This window comes from Podarcis gaigeae, assembly GCF_964106915.1.
Source record: "Podarcis gaigeae genome assembly, chromosome: 2".
Classification (NCBI taxonomy): domain Eukaryota; kingdom Metazoa; phylum Chordata; class Lepidosauria; order Squamata; family Lacertidae; genus Podarcis; species Podarcis gaigeae.
The window spans coordinates 102,957,818-102,973,189 of NC_139679.1; the positions used below are offsets into that span (position 1 = coordinate 102,957,818).

Sequence of the window (15,372 nt, forward strand, 5' to 3'; positions counted from 1 at the left end):
GCCCGTATGGGCCAGTCTTGACAGACTCTGGGGTTGTGCGCCCATCTCACTCAAGAGGCCAGGGGCCAGCGCTGTCCGGAGACACTTCCGGGTCACGTGGCCAGCGTGACATCGCTGCTCTGGCGAGCCAGAGCCGCACACGGAAACGCCGTTTACCTTCCCGCTGGTAAGCGGTCCCTATTTATCTACTTGCACCCGGAGGTGCTTTCGAACTGCTAGGTTGGCAGGCGCTGGGACCGAGCAGCGGGAGCGCACCCCGCCGCAGGGATTCGAACCGCCGACCTTTCGATCGGCAAGTCCTAGGCGCTGAGGCTTTAACCCACAGCGCCACCTGCGTCCAGCATGGACCAATGGTCAAAGATGATGGAAATTGAAAGCCAGAAACTTCAGGAGATTTTCAGGTTAGCCACCCATGGCCAGCACAGACGAGCCTGTGAATTTGATAGTAATGAGTGACCTCTAACCATGATAGGTTATGTGAAAGGGCGAAAGGGAGGGAAATCTCGAGGCATCCAGTGCAGTACTCCGCCTTTGACTGCCCAGTGCTTCTGGGTTTTAATAAGAATAGCCCCATTATGCAGCTGACCAGTTGTGAAATGACATCCATGGGATCAGCCGGCAGAATTGCCCCTAATCTCTCTAGGGATAAATGAATGCAATATGAACTTTGCAATGTTGTCATCCTTGACCCAGCATTAAACAGCTGACCTCAGAAATAACTAGGTCACTTTACCAGGACTGAGAGCTGCTGCAGGAAGTCAAAACCTACTCAGGGTTGGAGCTGTTCACAGGTAGCTTAGTGGCTTGTTTGGAATCAGCGATGCACTGGGGGCCATTGGGCTGTGTTGATGTGCCTTCTTTAGTGCGTGTGCGGTACAGTTTTTAAGCACCCCAGCCCCGTGCAACATGCCTAGGAGTTCAGATGTCTTTTCCATTATCCAGGAAAGCAAAACGAAAAAAGAATGCAAATACACTGGATTCTTACGATTACAAAGCCTACACTGCATGCTGTTTTCAGACTTCTGTTGTATAATATTAGATTGCCCTGAGGCTCTAAGGCCGGCTCACTTGCAATCCCTGATGATCTTGCATTAAAGTGATCCCTGCATCTTGGCCACCAGGCTCCGAACAAGAAGACAGACAGGTGTGCCATTTCAGAGTTCAGTATCTGGGCCAGCAAAATTGAGCAAGGGGAAGCAGCCAGAATTATTGGTAGGAATTAAATAGCTCTACTCACTCTTGAATCTGTTGCCCCAAAGGTGTGTGTTTAGAACATTTGCTGTGCTCGCCTTTTTATAATTCATGATAGCTAGGGCTATTTTCCAATGAAAGAAATATTGCTCAATTAATCTTACAAATTTTAGTCTGGTAATCAATCAGTTAACTTTGTATAAATTTACATACGTGAAAAAATATATATTCTGAAGCGAGAAAGTCTGGGGATGATGCATACCTGTGTCACAGCATCTTCTTGTGTTTTTATACTTTTCTGGAAGCCGCCCAGAATGGCTGCAGCAACCCAGTCAGATGGGTGGCATATAAATAATTAAAAAATTGAAATGTTACTGTTATTAGAAAACCCCTTTGTACTCCCTTAGGCGGGAATGTTTCTTTTAAGATGACACTTTTTTAGAATACAAGGATTTTTAAAAAAAATAATAACTGAAAAACCCGCTGTCTGATTAATCAAGGACACCTGTTTCAGTTCAGCAAATTAATCAAGTTCTGCTGCCCTGTGGTCCCTGGGAGGGCATCGTTGGGCTGTTGGCTGTCTCAGATCTCCTCCTCTGAAGGCGGAGAGAGACAGAGGTCCAAACACAGAGGGGGAGAGCCAACATCAAGCAGCCCCTGCCATGACCACAGGAAGCAACCTTCTACCATGCCAGACCATCTAGCCCAGTACTGTCTACACTGACTGGCAGAAGCTGTCAAGAGTTCCAAGCAAGGGGTGTTTCCAGCCTTACCTGGATTGAACCTGGGGCATTCTGCATGCAAAGCCAATGCTCTGTCACTGAGCTGTGGCCCTCCCCTTCTCCCAGCAGCCACAGAAACCTCTGTCACCCTTGCCTTACTGAGAACAGTAGAGACAAAAATGGTATGTGTGTGCTGGGGTAGATTTGGAGCATGCTGTGGGCAGGTACGGGGACTCCTTTGGCTCCCGTTCCCCCAACACACCTTTGAAACAGGGGAAACATATGCATCTTCCTTCTCATTGGAAACAGATGCTGGAAGCCACAAGAGGGGAGAGGGCTCTAGTGCCCATACCCTGCTCCCTGGTTTCCCACAGGCATCTGGTTGTGCTGAGGTGCTGAGCTAGATGATGATGATGATGATGATGATGATAGTAATAATAATAATAATAATAATTTTATTTATATCCCGCCGGATATATAACCAGGCTCAGGGCGGCTAACATCAAAATATGTAATACATTAAGGCATAAAATTCAGCAATCGACTGAAATACAGCTTAAAATAGGAAAAAGATGGACCATTGGCCTGATCCAGCCAATGTTCTTAATTTCATCTACCATAATAAAATCTCCCTTTAAGGTACCCTAAAGCTCTTCTGCTGTTTACACGATAACAAGTTTTATATGGGTAGGTTGAATAACAAGGGAGATTGTTTGTTTGTTTGTTTGTTTGTTTGTTTGTTTGTTTGTTTGTTTAAAAAAATGATTTTTAATTTCAAGTAACAAAACACCCATACAGAGTTCAGTAGTTGTATGGAAAAGAAAGAAAAATAATGGATGATGGTTGTAGATTTAGATGTTCCAAGAAAGGCAATCATGTAAAAGTGTCTCTCAATAAGGTATCCTGAGTTGATGGAGGGTGAAAACTATGTTCAGTTGTCTTAACAAAGTCAGTAAAGGGATACCATGTTGTATAGAAGATGTGGGCCTTTTTCACCCCCCAGATCAATATTCCTTTTGTGAAACGGTTCATTTGTCCATAAGCACAATGGGCCACACTTGTGAAATCCAGGCTTCAAAATATTTGCATTCAAAGTTTTCCAATTGTTTTGCAGTCACTAATCTAGCTGCAGTTAGTAAATGGAGGATGAGGTCTTTATTGGTTATGTTCTTAATCTGAGGAGTAAAATAAGACAGTAGGGATAATTTTTGTTCTGGTTGTAAGGATTGTCCTATCACTTGATTGTTTGAAAACATTTTTCCCCAAAAGGGAATAATTTTGGGGCAAAGCCATCACAAGTGTATGAGAGAGCCAGTTAAATTGCATTCTCGGCAGCAAACTTGGGTGTGTTGTGATTAATCCTATATACTCTGGCTGGACACATGTACCATTTTTATCTTTAAAGCATTTTCTCAAGCTCTAACTGGGATGGATCCAAATGGCAGTTTATTCCAGTTTTGTTCCCTGAGTTGCTCCTCTAATTCATCTCCAATATCTTATTCTCATTTTAGTCTTAATGAAGTGAGAGAAGGGTAGCCAATTGTGTGAGCATTTTATACACAACTTAATTAACATTTTAAAAAATCCTCAGGTTAGCATGGAGATGCATTTTCTGTGGCACCAGGTTTAGGAACTGAACCTAAGAATCCCTACAAACAATTTACATTTGCATGGAAAAGTCAAGCAGATTTGAACACCTTATGTATAATAGGGTTGACTGTGGTCCCGCCTCCTCCTCATGTTGATAGCTCCAACAGCTAAGCCCGGCGAAAGCGCATTGAGAGAGATATGGAGTTGGTGAAAAATGAATGTCTGAGGGTTTTGTACCTTACTGGTCTATTGAAGTGGGGCTAGCTATTTAGCCGCAAACTTGCCTTCCGAAAACCAAAAAGGGCTGTGATCACCCATGAGCACATGCCCCTTTTGTTTGCTTCCCTTGACTAGTGTTGCTTTTATCCCGGGTGTAGCTGAAAAATCGCCTCACGCCATTGAATCCGTTACCTTTGGAACACCTTGAATTCAAAGGTCTGTCGCAAAGCCTCTTTTGAGTATTTCAAAACAGAGCCCCGCAGTCCAGAAGAGAGAGAGAGAAAGGACAGCCTTGTCCTTTGAGTTTCTCAGTGCAGTGCCTGCCTCCGTTTATTCTTAATAAGGTAGAGCAGCCTGGATTCGTTCTGGTTGGAGAGCCAGAACTGAACTGAGGGGTCATGGGTGTGAGTTACTATGGTTATTGAGCAGCATTGCCCGTAGTTTTGCTCTCATGGGCATTAAAGCACAAAATAATGGACAAACAACAGTGGTTAAAGCAAGCAGGTAGGATTACTATGTTCTTTTGTCAGAAGTATATAATGTCTTGTAGTCAGTTTTAAAGACCTCTCAACCCCCCAAAATCCATCCAGCAGCCGCCTGCTGAGTAATTTTGTATGCTTAATCTCTCGCCCTTCACTACAAGCTTTCTGCTAATTTGAGGCAAATGGGTATTTTTGACACTAAATAGGGCAGTGAAGAATCCGTGACCTAGAAAAACTCCATTCCAAGGCAGTGAGAGGAAGAAAATATTCTTTCAGCCAGGACTTTGTAAGACCTTTGTGAATGACATAAAATAGTTCTGACTAAACTGCAGTGGAGCTTTTGCTTAATGGGTTTGCAAGCAAAGGGGGAGGACTTTTCCTGAACATCTTAACACACACACACACACACACACACACACACACACTTACTTTAACTCCCCCCGCCCCCATAAAACTTGTCACTTCAGATTGCCATCAGCCACCACAACAATAATCATTTCATGCTTATTGCTAATTGCAAGCACAGCTGAGGCCCAGCGGGGGTCTCCTTGCACAGTCCCAGGCCTTTATACCAGCCTCAATCTGTTGTATGGCACTTGTTCACACACACACACACAAAAGCTACTAGCAAAGGCAGAAAGAGGCAGAGTCACAGGTTCCTTGTAATCCTTCTGCTACCCTGCTGACAACTCAGCCCCATACGCATTCCTGGTTTTGTCCAACTCTTTACAAAGGCCAGAGTGACCTTAAGCTACTTGTATGTGGGCTTCTCCTCTTCTTCTTCTTCTCCTCCTCCTCCTCCTCCTCCTTTTTCTGTTTTTCTTTTCTTTTCTTTTTTGAATGGAGAATACAGCTCCTTCAGGTGCATTAAAGAAGCAGGGCTGCATCTGGCTTCTGAGATTTGCAGCACCCCTGGAGTGAGCTGCGGCTTCCTGTAACATGTAAAATTGTGAGTGTGAACTCAAGGTTCATGGCAAGGAACAGGAGGTCAGGCTCCCATTCAAACCCACCAAAAGGAAATGGGAGTTTGCAGATGTTCTGGTGGATGTGTAATGACACCACCTCCCTCGAAGCGCAGGAACCCAGTGCGGCGTTTCATCAAATGTGCTGCTGCTGCCGCCGCCAATGTGTGTTACTTTGCAGATTTATTCATATCATTTTTCTGTCTCTCCCCCACCCCACCCCCCAAATGCAGCTTAGATATATATTCAGAGATGAAGTTCAACAGCTCTGCAGACACTGATGTTGACAGGTCCAAAAAATACATCTCAGGGCAAGGCTGGGAATGCCCTCCATCTAGTCTGAAACTCTAGAGCAGTGGTCAGCAACCTAAGGCCCATGAGCATCATTTAACCGGCCCATGGACCCCCACCGCCCGCTTAGTTGGCTCCCAGGCACTGCGCTAGACTGGTGCAGAGCAGGGACAACCTTCTGCGACGCTAGCCAGCTTCCCATTGGCTGCAGGCGCACACCTCCTCTGCACTGGAAGGAACGCCAGACAGAGCGTTTGCGCACGCACATGCACACACACACTGGCCCACCGCAGCACCTGCGGGACCGTGAACTGGCCCAAGCCACAAAAACTTTACCAACCCCTGCTCTAGAGAGCTCCAGCCAGTCAGATGAGACAATGCTGAGCTAGATTGACCAATGGTCTGGCTCAGTATAAGGTAGCTTCCTGTGTTGCTACCTACTAGTGGTTACTTTTAGGAGCTCAGGGCCTACTACCCTCCACTATCCCAGCCTGTATTTGAGCAAGCTGGCATTTCCAAAGTGGTGCCCTGCAGGGCTGTTGCTGGGTTCATAGAACAATCCCCTTACACAAATGTGCTAAGTTTAGGGAAGTTTTTAATGTTTGGTGTTTTGCCGCTTTTTTATATATTCTGTTCAGAGCCACTCAGAGTGGCTGGGGAAACCCAGCCAGACGGGCGGGGTATAAATAAATTATTATTATTATTATTATTATTATTATTATTATTATTATTATTAGTCAGGAGTAGCCAATGTGGAGCCCTTTACACAGTCAGATGCCAACTCCCATTGACCCCAGCCAGCGTGACTAAGAGTCACATCGGCTACCCCTGTGCCAAGTTAAATGTATAGACAGAAATGCAGAGGTGTGAGAAAATTAAAAAGCTGGGTGGATTTTCATGCTGATTGCTTAAAAAAAAAAGTTTCAGATGAATGTGGAAGTGAGACAGGATAGGGTTTTCAGTGAACATGTGCCAGAAATACAGCAATCTGCCCATCCCTACAGCTTAGGAGATGTGCTAAGTGGTGTAACCTTCACCGCTGAAAGTGGTGACAATTGGCTACTAGCTTTTCTCCAGTATGTACTGTGTAAGTGGAGCACCCCTGGCTCACCTTAGCATTATATGGTTGTCATCTTATATACCTGGAAATAAGTCCCATTGAGCTTAGTAGGACGCCTGATCAGACATCCCTAGGCTTCTGCTGTTAGCCGCACGTTTTTAACGTAGCAATGGGCTCGTCCATATTTCTGATTGTCCTGTGATTTCTAGGCACGGATCCAATAACTTTTTCTGTTCCCCCACTGGTTTCCCCAGGAAAACCCACTGTTTACTGCTGAATCGGAACAAACGTAAATCAGGTTTTCCAGGGATTGACGTTTCTTCCGATTCAGCAGTAAACAGCAGGCTTTCCCAGGGAAAACGGTGGGACAAGCTGAAAGTTACAAAGCAATCCTATGCGTGCTTTGTTCAAAAATTACTCCCAGGTAAGTGTGTTTAGGAGCTCTGAAAATTAATGTTGGCAGGGGACAGTTGTGTTCAGCCTAGAGGGGCAAATCAGGTGGCAGAATGATACAAACCAGGCTGGTCCAACATGCAGGCCTCAAGGCCTTTTTTCGCGGCCCTCAGCAATATTTGATGCCCCCCACACACACACACCGCAGCCCTCAAGTTGCCTTCCCAAAGCCAGGTAAGCAAAATGCTGGGCTTTGGAAAGGAGGTATGAGGGCTCTGAGAGGATCCTAGAGTCTTCCTGCCTCCTTCCCAAATCCTAGTTAGCACTTTCCCAACTTTGGGGAGGAAATGACAGGGCTCAAGGACCCTATCAGAACTGCCTCGCTTAGCCAGTTCTGGGAAGGCAGCGTGATGTCTGGGGAGTGTCAAATGTTGGCCTTGCTCCCCCTTATCCCCCATGCAACAAGGCAGAGTGCAATCCGCAGGTTTCATGTCAAAGTACTGTTGCAGCCCACTTGGTATGAAAAGTTGGACCGCCCTGGTATAAATGGTGAATTGCTATTTCTTGGTTCCAGCATACCTTAAGCCGGAGTCTTTATATATCCTAGTCAAAGAGTAGCACTGTTAATTTCCCCTGACTGACACTTAAGCATTGCCGGTCCCATGTTGTTCCGACAGAGATTCAGCAGGCATTATTATTAATTTGCCTTTCACAGTGGTTTGTTTCATTGTATACATATCATTGGGCATCACCCTGATATTTCCCGATACGGCAGCATGTACTTCAATAAAGGTTTCATTTTTTTATTTTAAATGTTGTCAGAGAAAAGCTTAACCATCTTTAACCATCTGAGTTGAATCTGCACACACACACAGACACCAAAAAAATAAAGGCAGAAGAGCAGGAAAGCAAAGATGGTAATCACTTCATTCCTGGAAATGTTTGTAGCCACAGGCAAACGGTGGCGCTTTGGCTGTCCCTGGGACTGAAAAGGCCTCAGGGCTACATGGGTGGAAAAAGAACAAGCAGCGTGTATTAAACAAGAGATCCTCATTACCTTGGGATGCAAAGCCGAAGCGATAAATATTTATGAGGTAGCCTGTGCCCAAAAGCCTCCGAGAGAATGAGAACATTCTGTTTGTGACAGTCTGAGAAAAGGCAGAGCTGAGTAATTTAGAGTAAGTTACAGAACGAAAAACGTACCCTCTTGAATTGTGCAAGTCTAATAAGAAATGTGGAGGACTGCCTGACAACATAAGCTGTCACACCCCTACTCGGCTGCCTCAGGGACCCTGTTGTGAACTTGGCAGCCGAGGATACTTTTCAGCACTCCTTCAGAAAGGAAAATCCATAATAAGTAGATTTTGCAAACCACTCTCGCCCCAGTCCAAGGACTCTCTGAGTATCACTGCAAGCAAGCATATTTCAACCCATGCCTTGCCTGTGGTAGGGATGCTGCTATGTGCTCACTTTTTCGGCATTCATTGGCAACGGGGCTGGGCCTCCAAGCCTCTGTTTCTGGCCTTTGGGACTGTCTCCAATGACACCCCTCACTGACCCTCTTTCACATCCTCTTTGGGTGTCTTTGCCAGGCTGAAACAAGTCCTTGAACCCTGGCAATGCCTCTTACTTGCCTGGATAGAAACCACACAACTGTAGAAAGGTGCCCTCGTTGCTCTACCCACCACTGCCATGTGGCCCCTGGAAGGTTGGTTTGTGGACTGATTATTTAATTTCTATACCGGCTTAATATATAAAATATATATCCAAGCAGTGCACAGAAAACTGAAGCAACAACAGAAAACTTAATTGCACACGCAAAAACACAGTTACATGTAAACTGTTACATTAATACAAAGTTGTGTGTGTGTGTGTGTGTGTGTGTGTGTGTGTGTGTGTGTGTGTAATACACACACACACTGTATAAATATCATTTTCATTCTGACACACCCTTCCTCTCAGCCTCCGGGTTCCCACCCAAGGTCCAAACAAACTCTCAGCTCACCCACAACAGTCTCACGGCGAGAAGACTGGAAACCCTTAAAACACAATTAAAATTAAATTAAAATTAAAAATTGTGATGCTCCGCAGACAGATTCACACATGAGAAAGCAATGGAATTGTCTGCTTTACTCCTGTTCCACCTTCTGCAACTTGGGTGGGGGGGAGTCCAAGACAAGTACATATGCATTCAGTCTGATGATAGTGTCAGACCTCCGTTTCCCCCACCTGAATAACAGAAGATATATAGAATCGTAATGCAAAACAAAACAAAAAATTAGGATCATGGAATTGTAGAGTTGGAAAGGACCCCAAGCGTTGTCTAATCCAACCCGCTGCAATGCGGGGATAGAGGATTCCTCTAAGAAGAAGAAAAATTCTAATACAAGTTCTAGATCACGTAGTGAATCCAAGCGTGCCAGACAAGAGCTCCTGGACCTCAGTGGGCTTAGAAGTTCATTCTCTTCTTAGGAAGGAACCTGTGCTGGCAAACTGGCAAGCGAATGTGGGGAGGCCAGACCTGATCATGTCCAATTGCCTGTGTTCTGTGTTTTATACTTGGCACGTAATATATGCTCTTTGGCAAGTTCCTCGGAAAGCTCTTGCTTCTTTTGCAGCAATGGTACACCAGCACCATGAACATGGTTTGCACCTGGCTGACAGACCGCATGGACCTTCAGCTCCACATCTATCAACTGAAAACCCTTATCAGGATAGTAAAGGTGAGCATGTTTTATTACTTCCAGGCTGTTTTGTTTCTTGGAGGAAAGAGGTTCCGTGCACGAAAGAAGTAGCAGGTCCATTGAAATCAATGGACATGACTAACTTCGGTCCATCCGTGTAGCAGCACATCTGCTCTGAGTTTAAGAATTTAGTTGGATCCAACCCATCCTTAGGTAAACATTGCTGTACTGTCTTGTTTTTCATCTTTGTTGTAGAGCTCTAGTGCACAGGTGTGGCTCTGATGTTATCTTTGTTGGCAGGAGATGAGCTGTCACGTGGTGCCTTCCTGAACCACTAGGCAGCATCAGAAGCATGACCACACTTTGGGGGGACCCATATAGCACAGGGACAGGGGACCCATGGTCCTACAGATGTTGCTGGACTACAATGTCTGTCATTCCTGTCATTGGGACCGATGGGAGTTGGAGTCTACCAACAGACAGAGGGCCACAAGTTCCCCATTCCTGCTGCAGCGGCTTCTCAGACCAGCATTGCTCCAGTTCCTGGAGAGAGTGCAACAGTGGCATAAGGTGGCTGCATGAGATGGGCTGCTTGTCATGTGATCATACACATCCGACGACGCTAAATTATGCAGGAAGGAGTCGTACTGCTCCCGTTCCCACACCACTAATTATAAAATCAGAAGGGGCCCCAGGCATGTAATACAATAGGGGTGTGATAGCACTTGAAAAAAGAAGCATATGGGTACAATGCCATGCAGGATAGTGTCTGGGTGAATCACCGCCTATGTGGGTTTTGCTGATTTTCAATATGCCACTGCAATCCCTCAACCAAAACAGTTCCATTTTTCAAGTGGTTGCCGTATCACTGTTGCAGGGTATAAATCTAGCCTTGTTCCATTTCCTCAGATAGAAAATTGAGGCTGAAAGGTATTGACCTCCTCAAGACCACCAAGAAGGTCCATGGGTGAATCTAGGCCCAACTCCACTTAGCTACTGAATTCTACTGGCAAAAGCAGATTCAGGAGAACATGTTGTGGGCACATCTCCAACGTCACTTTTTTCAAGATATTAAAGATTTATCCTACAGCATTTCCCTGTATCAGCCTTGCCCAACCTGGTGCGATCCAGACTCCAATACCCCTCAGCCCCAGCCAGCATGGCCAATGGTCAGGGTTGAAGGGCACTAGGTTGGGGAAAACTGACCTATATGTTGGAGAGATGCCTTCTGCCTCCTGCCTCCTGCTTGCTTTATCAAGTGGTACCAGTTCCCCATCCATCACAAATGTCATTTCTTACAGCTTGTCTCCTTGCCTGATAGGTCATATATTTCCCTCCACCAAGGCCCAATGGCACCACGGGCATGACAAAGTTCAACAGAATCTCAGGTTAACAACCCCATACCTGGTGACCTGAAGGAGAAACGTTTGGTGTCTTGCCTATTGGGGGTGGTGGGGGATATTGAATTGGAGCTTTTCAGGGGTGCAATAAAACCTTAATGGTCAGAATGCCTGGGACATTTAAAAAAGACCAATAACCATAGGTCCACAATTGCCTCCTCCCACTATGGTCTCATTTGGTTTTCACAACCATTTCACGTACATAGCTGAATCCCACAATCACATCGCTTCCCAGGAAAGAAATTTGATAGAATTTGGTAGAATAAAGGCAGGATTTGTGTTGTACCATCACATATAGCCCAGTTCAAATGTAGCAATACTGGGGTGATAAACAATTGTTTGTCACTGAGAAAGTAATATGCCTGCATGTTCCCTCCTCACCCATCCTCTCTTCTCAAACATCTAACTTTGACACTTCTAGCTTGTTTGAACCATAGTTTCCTGGGACAGCCCAAGAGGGAAATGGCTGTTTAATCACTGCCTACAAAGAAGTATATGAAACCACAGTTAATTTTGATGTCATGAACACTGAAACATAATGAACTAGCATAAAAGTACCAGGCCGGGTGCATGAGGGCAGGGGGGAGGGGGTTGCACAGGTGTACAGTTAATTCTTGGACGGACAAGCCATGATTTATCAGCCATCATTTGCAGTTGTTGTTTTTTAAATAGACATATGTTTGATTACACCCATTATTATTTTTTCCCTTTGGATGTTCACATTTGCTAAATTCGTTGGCTAAATTGTTACCACTGACTTCACTTTTAGTTTCTGTGCAATTACTATTGTAAATACAAATCTGAATTATGCATATAGGTAATTGAAATTATTTCTCTTACAATAGGTGTTTACAGCTTTTTAAAAGGGACTGCAAAGAGATAATAAGATATCCGTGTGTGTGTGTGTGTGTGTGTGTGTGTGTGTGTGTGTGTGTTTACTGGACACATGATAATTATTTCAGTGTGAAATCTCAGTGGCTTACATGAAATAATAAGATCACAGGGGGAGGTAAATACATATTTGATCATTTTTGGTTCTATGTGGTTCTGTTTCATTGAAGAGCGCTAAAATAGTAGAATTGTATACTCTGAAAATCAAGGCATGAATAAATTACTAAAGCGCTTTTAATGTTCATAAATAAAAGCGATAGGTATCAGCACATTATTATTATGTGTTAGTTTGAGGGGCGCCGAAAAGCACTCAAGGTGTCTTGTGTGCTGTTACAGCTATGCAGTTGCTCAAAAAAATAAAAATAAAAATAATAACATTTTCTCTAGGCGTGCTTGCTATCCAACAAAACACCTTTAAACTGTTTCGTGGTGTTAAATAGCATGTGAATTTTACTAATACTTGCATTTTTAAGTTGCAATTGTGTTCTGTAAAAACAAAGGGACTCTAAACCTAGACAAATACAAATAATAACTATTTGTGGACAGTGCAGTTTTTCCAACTTATCTATTCTGTAAACAATCTACCCTCCACTTGCATGGGCAGAATTGTCTTGCAAGGGACAAGTGCAGGGTTCTCCAACCCTCTCTTGTCTATAATGTGTGGGGAGCTGATGCTTAATTTCCCCACCACCACCATCACCAATTCTCCCTAATAAATGGTGGTTTTAGCATGCTTTTCCCCAACCAGGCTTCTCCAAATGTAGAAGTAAGCCCAGCTAGGGGGCAAATGGCTGAGCGAGCATTTGGACAGGTGGTTTTGTAGACATAGGAAAAGCTAAGCAGCCTGACTTCCATCTGCTAATGATGTATGTTCACATTAGCAGCAAGGTTCTTTCCTCATTGCCGCATTTCAAGCTGCATTTGCCTGGTGTTGTTCACATCAGAGAAGGGGCAAAGACGTCTTCATCCAACACGCATGACTTTTTTGGTTTCCCTTCTGAAACCACCCCAGAACTCCTATTCACCTGATAGACGCACAACAGCTAAAGTTTTTAGTTTTATGGAAGCTGGTTTGAAGGGTGGTGGCCACAGACAAGAGTCTCCTCCCCATCACGCAGCCCGTTGGTATTAGTGACTTATGTTTAAGGCTGTACGGAAACGTGCAAGTTGAGTCACTAACAGAGGTTATGGAGACAGCAGAAAACGCAATGAAGCAACGGCACTTGGTTTTACCAATAAAAATGAGCCACATCCTGATTCCGCTGAGAACAACAAGATGATGAACTCTATTCACAAATGGGCAGTGTGCAAGTCATTTCTGGCCCAATGCACCAACTGAGGGTTTGAGCACGTAGCGCTGGTCAGATTGTCAACAATAATGCCATATTGGGGGGGGGGGCAGTAAAAGACTGGATTTATTCCACTAAGAATTTAAGGAGAGTCCTGCTGGATCCAGCAAAAGGCCCTTTTCATCCAGGATCCATTTCTAACAGTGGCCAACCAGATGCCTACACACACACACACACACACCTCTGTAAGCAGGTCAAACCAACTATAACAGACTACCAGACTAGGATACCCACAGTTGGATAGGGATATGCTGTACAATTACTGTCTTATTACCGGGTTGAATGTGTCGTAATAGTAATCAATCTGTGTGTGGTGTTGGCAGTACCAACTTGGACATCCGCTGAGTTATAAAGAACCAAACTTGGCCTCTTGGGTCAGTGCCGGCTGATATTCAGAAGGCCAATGCTAGTATAAGCCTCAATGTGTTTACCATTTGCTTCAGCAGCCCAGCTTCGGGGTAAGTGGGTTGAGAATTATGGCCAAAGAATACCACAGGTATAAACATTCTCTAAAAGCGGGGGGTGGGAGAGAGAGAACTGACTTGGAACAGATTTGATGATACGAACCCTACTTTGTCCTGTTTGTGATTTATTTTCTCTACTCCTCTTCTCCACAACGTGACCCCTCCCCTCCCTAGAAAACATACAGAGATTTCCGATTGCAAGGAGTCCTGGATTCCACCTTGAATAGCAAAACCTATGACACCGTGCGAAACCGTCTGACTGTAGAAGAAGCCACAGCCTCAGTAAGCGAAGGCGGAGGGCTTCAGGGAATCACCATGAAAGACAGTGATGAAGAAGATGAAGAGGACGATTAACTCTCCAGATATGGAAGCCCCCCAACTTGGATGTAGCCTGGAAACCAGTGCATGTAATCTAGTCTGTTATTCAGTTTAGCCACATTAGGAAATTTTCTGTCTGCTCTAAATGCCCATGGAAAGTCTACCAATACAATTGCCATTTTAGCTGTGTGGTACTTAAGATTTAGCACCTCTGTTTCGATCCATTGAGTTTCCTGATTTCATATCTATATGTTCATAAGCAATATGGAACACCATTGTTTAAAACTGTTAATGGAAAAAAAACTGCATAGAAAACATGCTAGGTGTGTCCCTGTTATAACTAAAGTATAAATGATGCTTCATTAATGTACTATATATACATTGACGGTAAATTGTTGTGAAGACAAGTGAAACAAGTACTTTCATATCTTTGTTTCTCTCCTGTGGATGCCGATTGCTTCGAAACAGAGTGAGGCTACTACAAATGACACCTCTTTTGTACATTTGGGGGCGGTGGGGGGGTTAGGAAATGCATAAACTGGAAGTTGGAATTATTCCCGTTTAACAGACCCAAGCACTTTCCCTCCAAATATATACAGCTAACTTTGTAGAAGTGACATACCAAGTGGAATATAATAGTCATCCATATTGCCACAACTGGTTGACCTTCATCACCTTGTCCACATCACCTGATTCAGAGCAGTTGTTTTATGTCCGCGTCTTTCCCCCCCCCCTCTAAATGTTACACTTTTGTTCAGAGTTCCGATAACTGTGTTTGTAAAAAGGACAACTTTAATTACAATCTTAGACTATACAGATGTGTTTATAATAACGAGGATAATAATAATAACTAATAATGATAATAATAATAATGACAATATACGAAGATTTCTTTTGGTAGATTGTAACCATAATTTAAATCTCCTTTTGTTTTCACAATGGTTTTTATATCTTGTCATGTACATTGCATTTGGACCAGTAACTTGCATGTCCTTGGGTTCCCCCTTTCCCTTCCAGAAGCTTTTATTTTCTGTGTAAAATAGTGGATCCATCTTGCTTTTTTGCCTTATACAAGCCAACAGTTGTAACAGTGTGAGGACTGTGGCTTCTCAATAAATAATTATTCAGATGTCCTAAGAATAAACGCTGGAGTCTTTTTATGTCTGCCTTAGGAAGAGAAAGCAAAAGATGAGCTAACATAAAAAACCACAACCAAATGTAAGAGCCCTAGAATAAAGGAATTTTCTTTTCACGTGGATGGGTTTGGGTTGTTTTTTTTAAGTTGAAGGGACTTGTTTCCTGACTTACAGAAGCCAGAGTTGTAGAAGCACGCTTCCCTGAAAGGAAGTCTTTCTT

At 44.1% G+C, this 15,372-nt stretch overlaps 1 protein-coding gene across 14 annotated transcripts in view; it reads left to right on the top strand.

The window, feature by feature from the left end:
- The window catches only part of CADPS (calcium dependent secretion activator), a 347,764-nt gene extending 332,604 nt beyond the window's left edge, over positions 1-15,160 (top strand). For all 14 annotated transcript variants that reach the window (XM_083723209.1, XM_083723203.1, XM_083723210.1 and 11 more), the window contains 2 exons: positions 9,529-9,633; positions 13,873-15,160. In XM_083723209.1, the coding sequence (XP_083579335.1) occupies positions 9,529-9,633; positions 13,873-14,052 (285 nt within the window). In that variant the 3' untranslated portion in view covers positions 14,053-15,160. The remainder of the gene's footprint in view (positions 1-9,528; positions 9,634-13,872) is intronic.
- Positions 15,161-15,372: the final 212 nt, after the last annotated feature.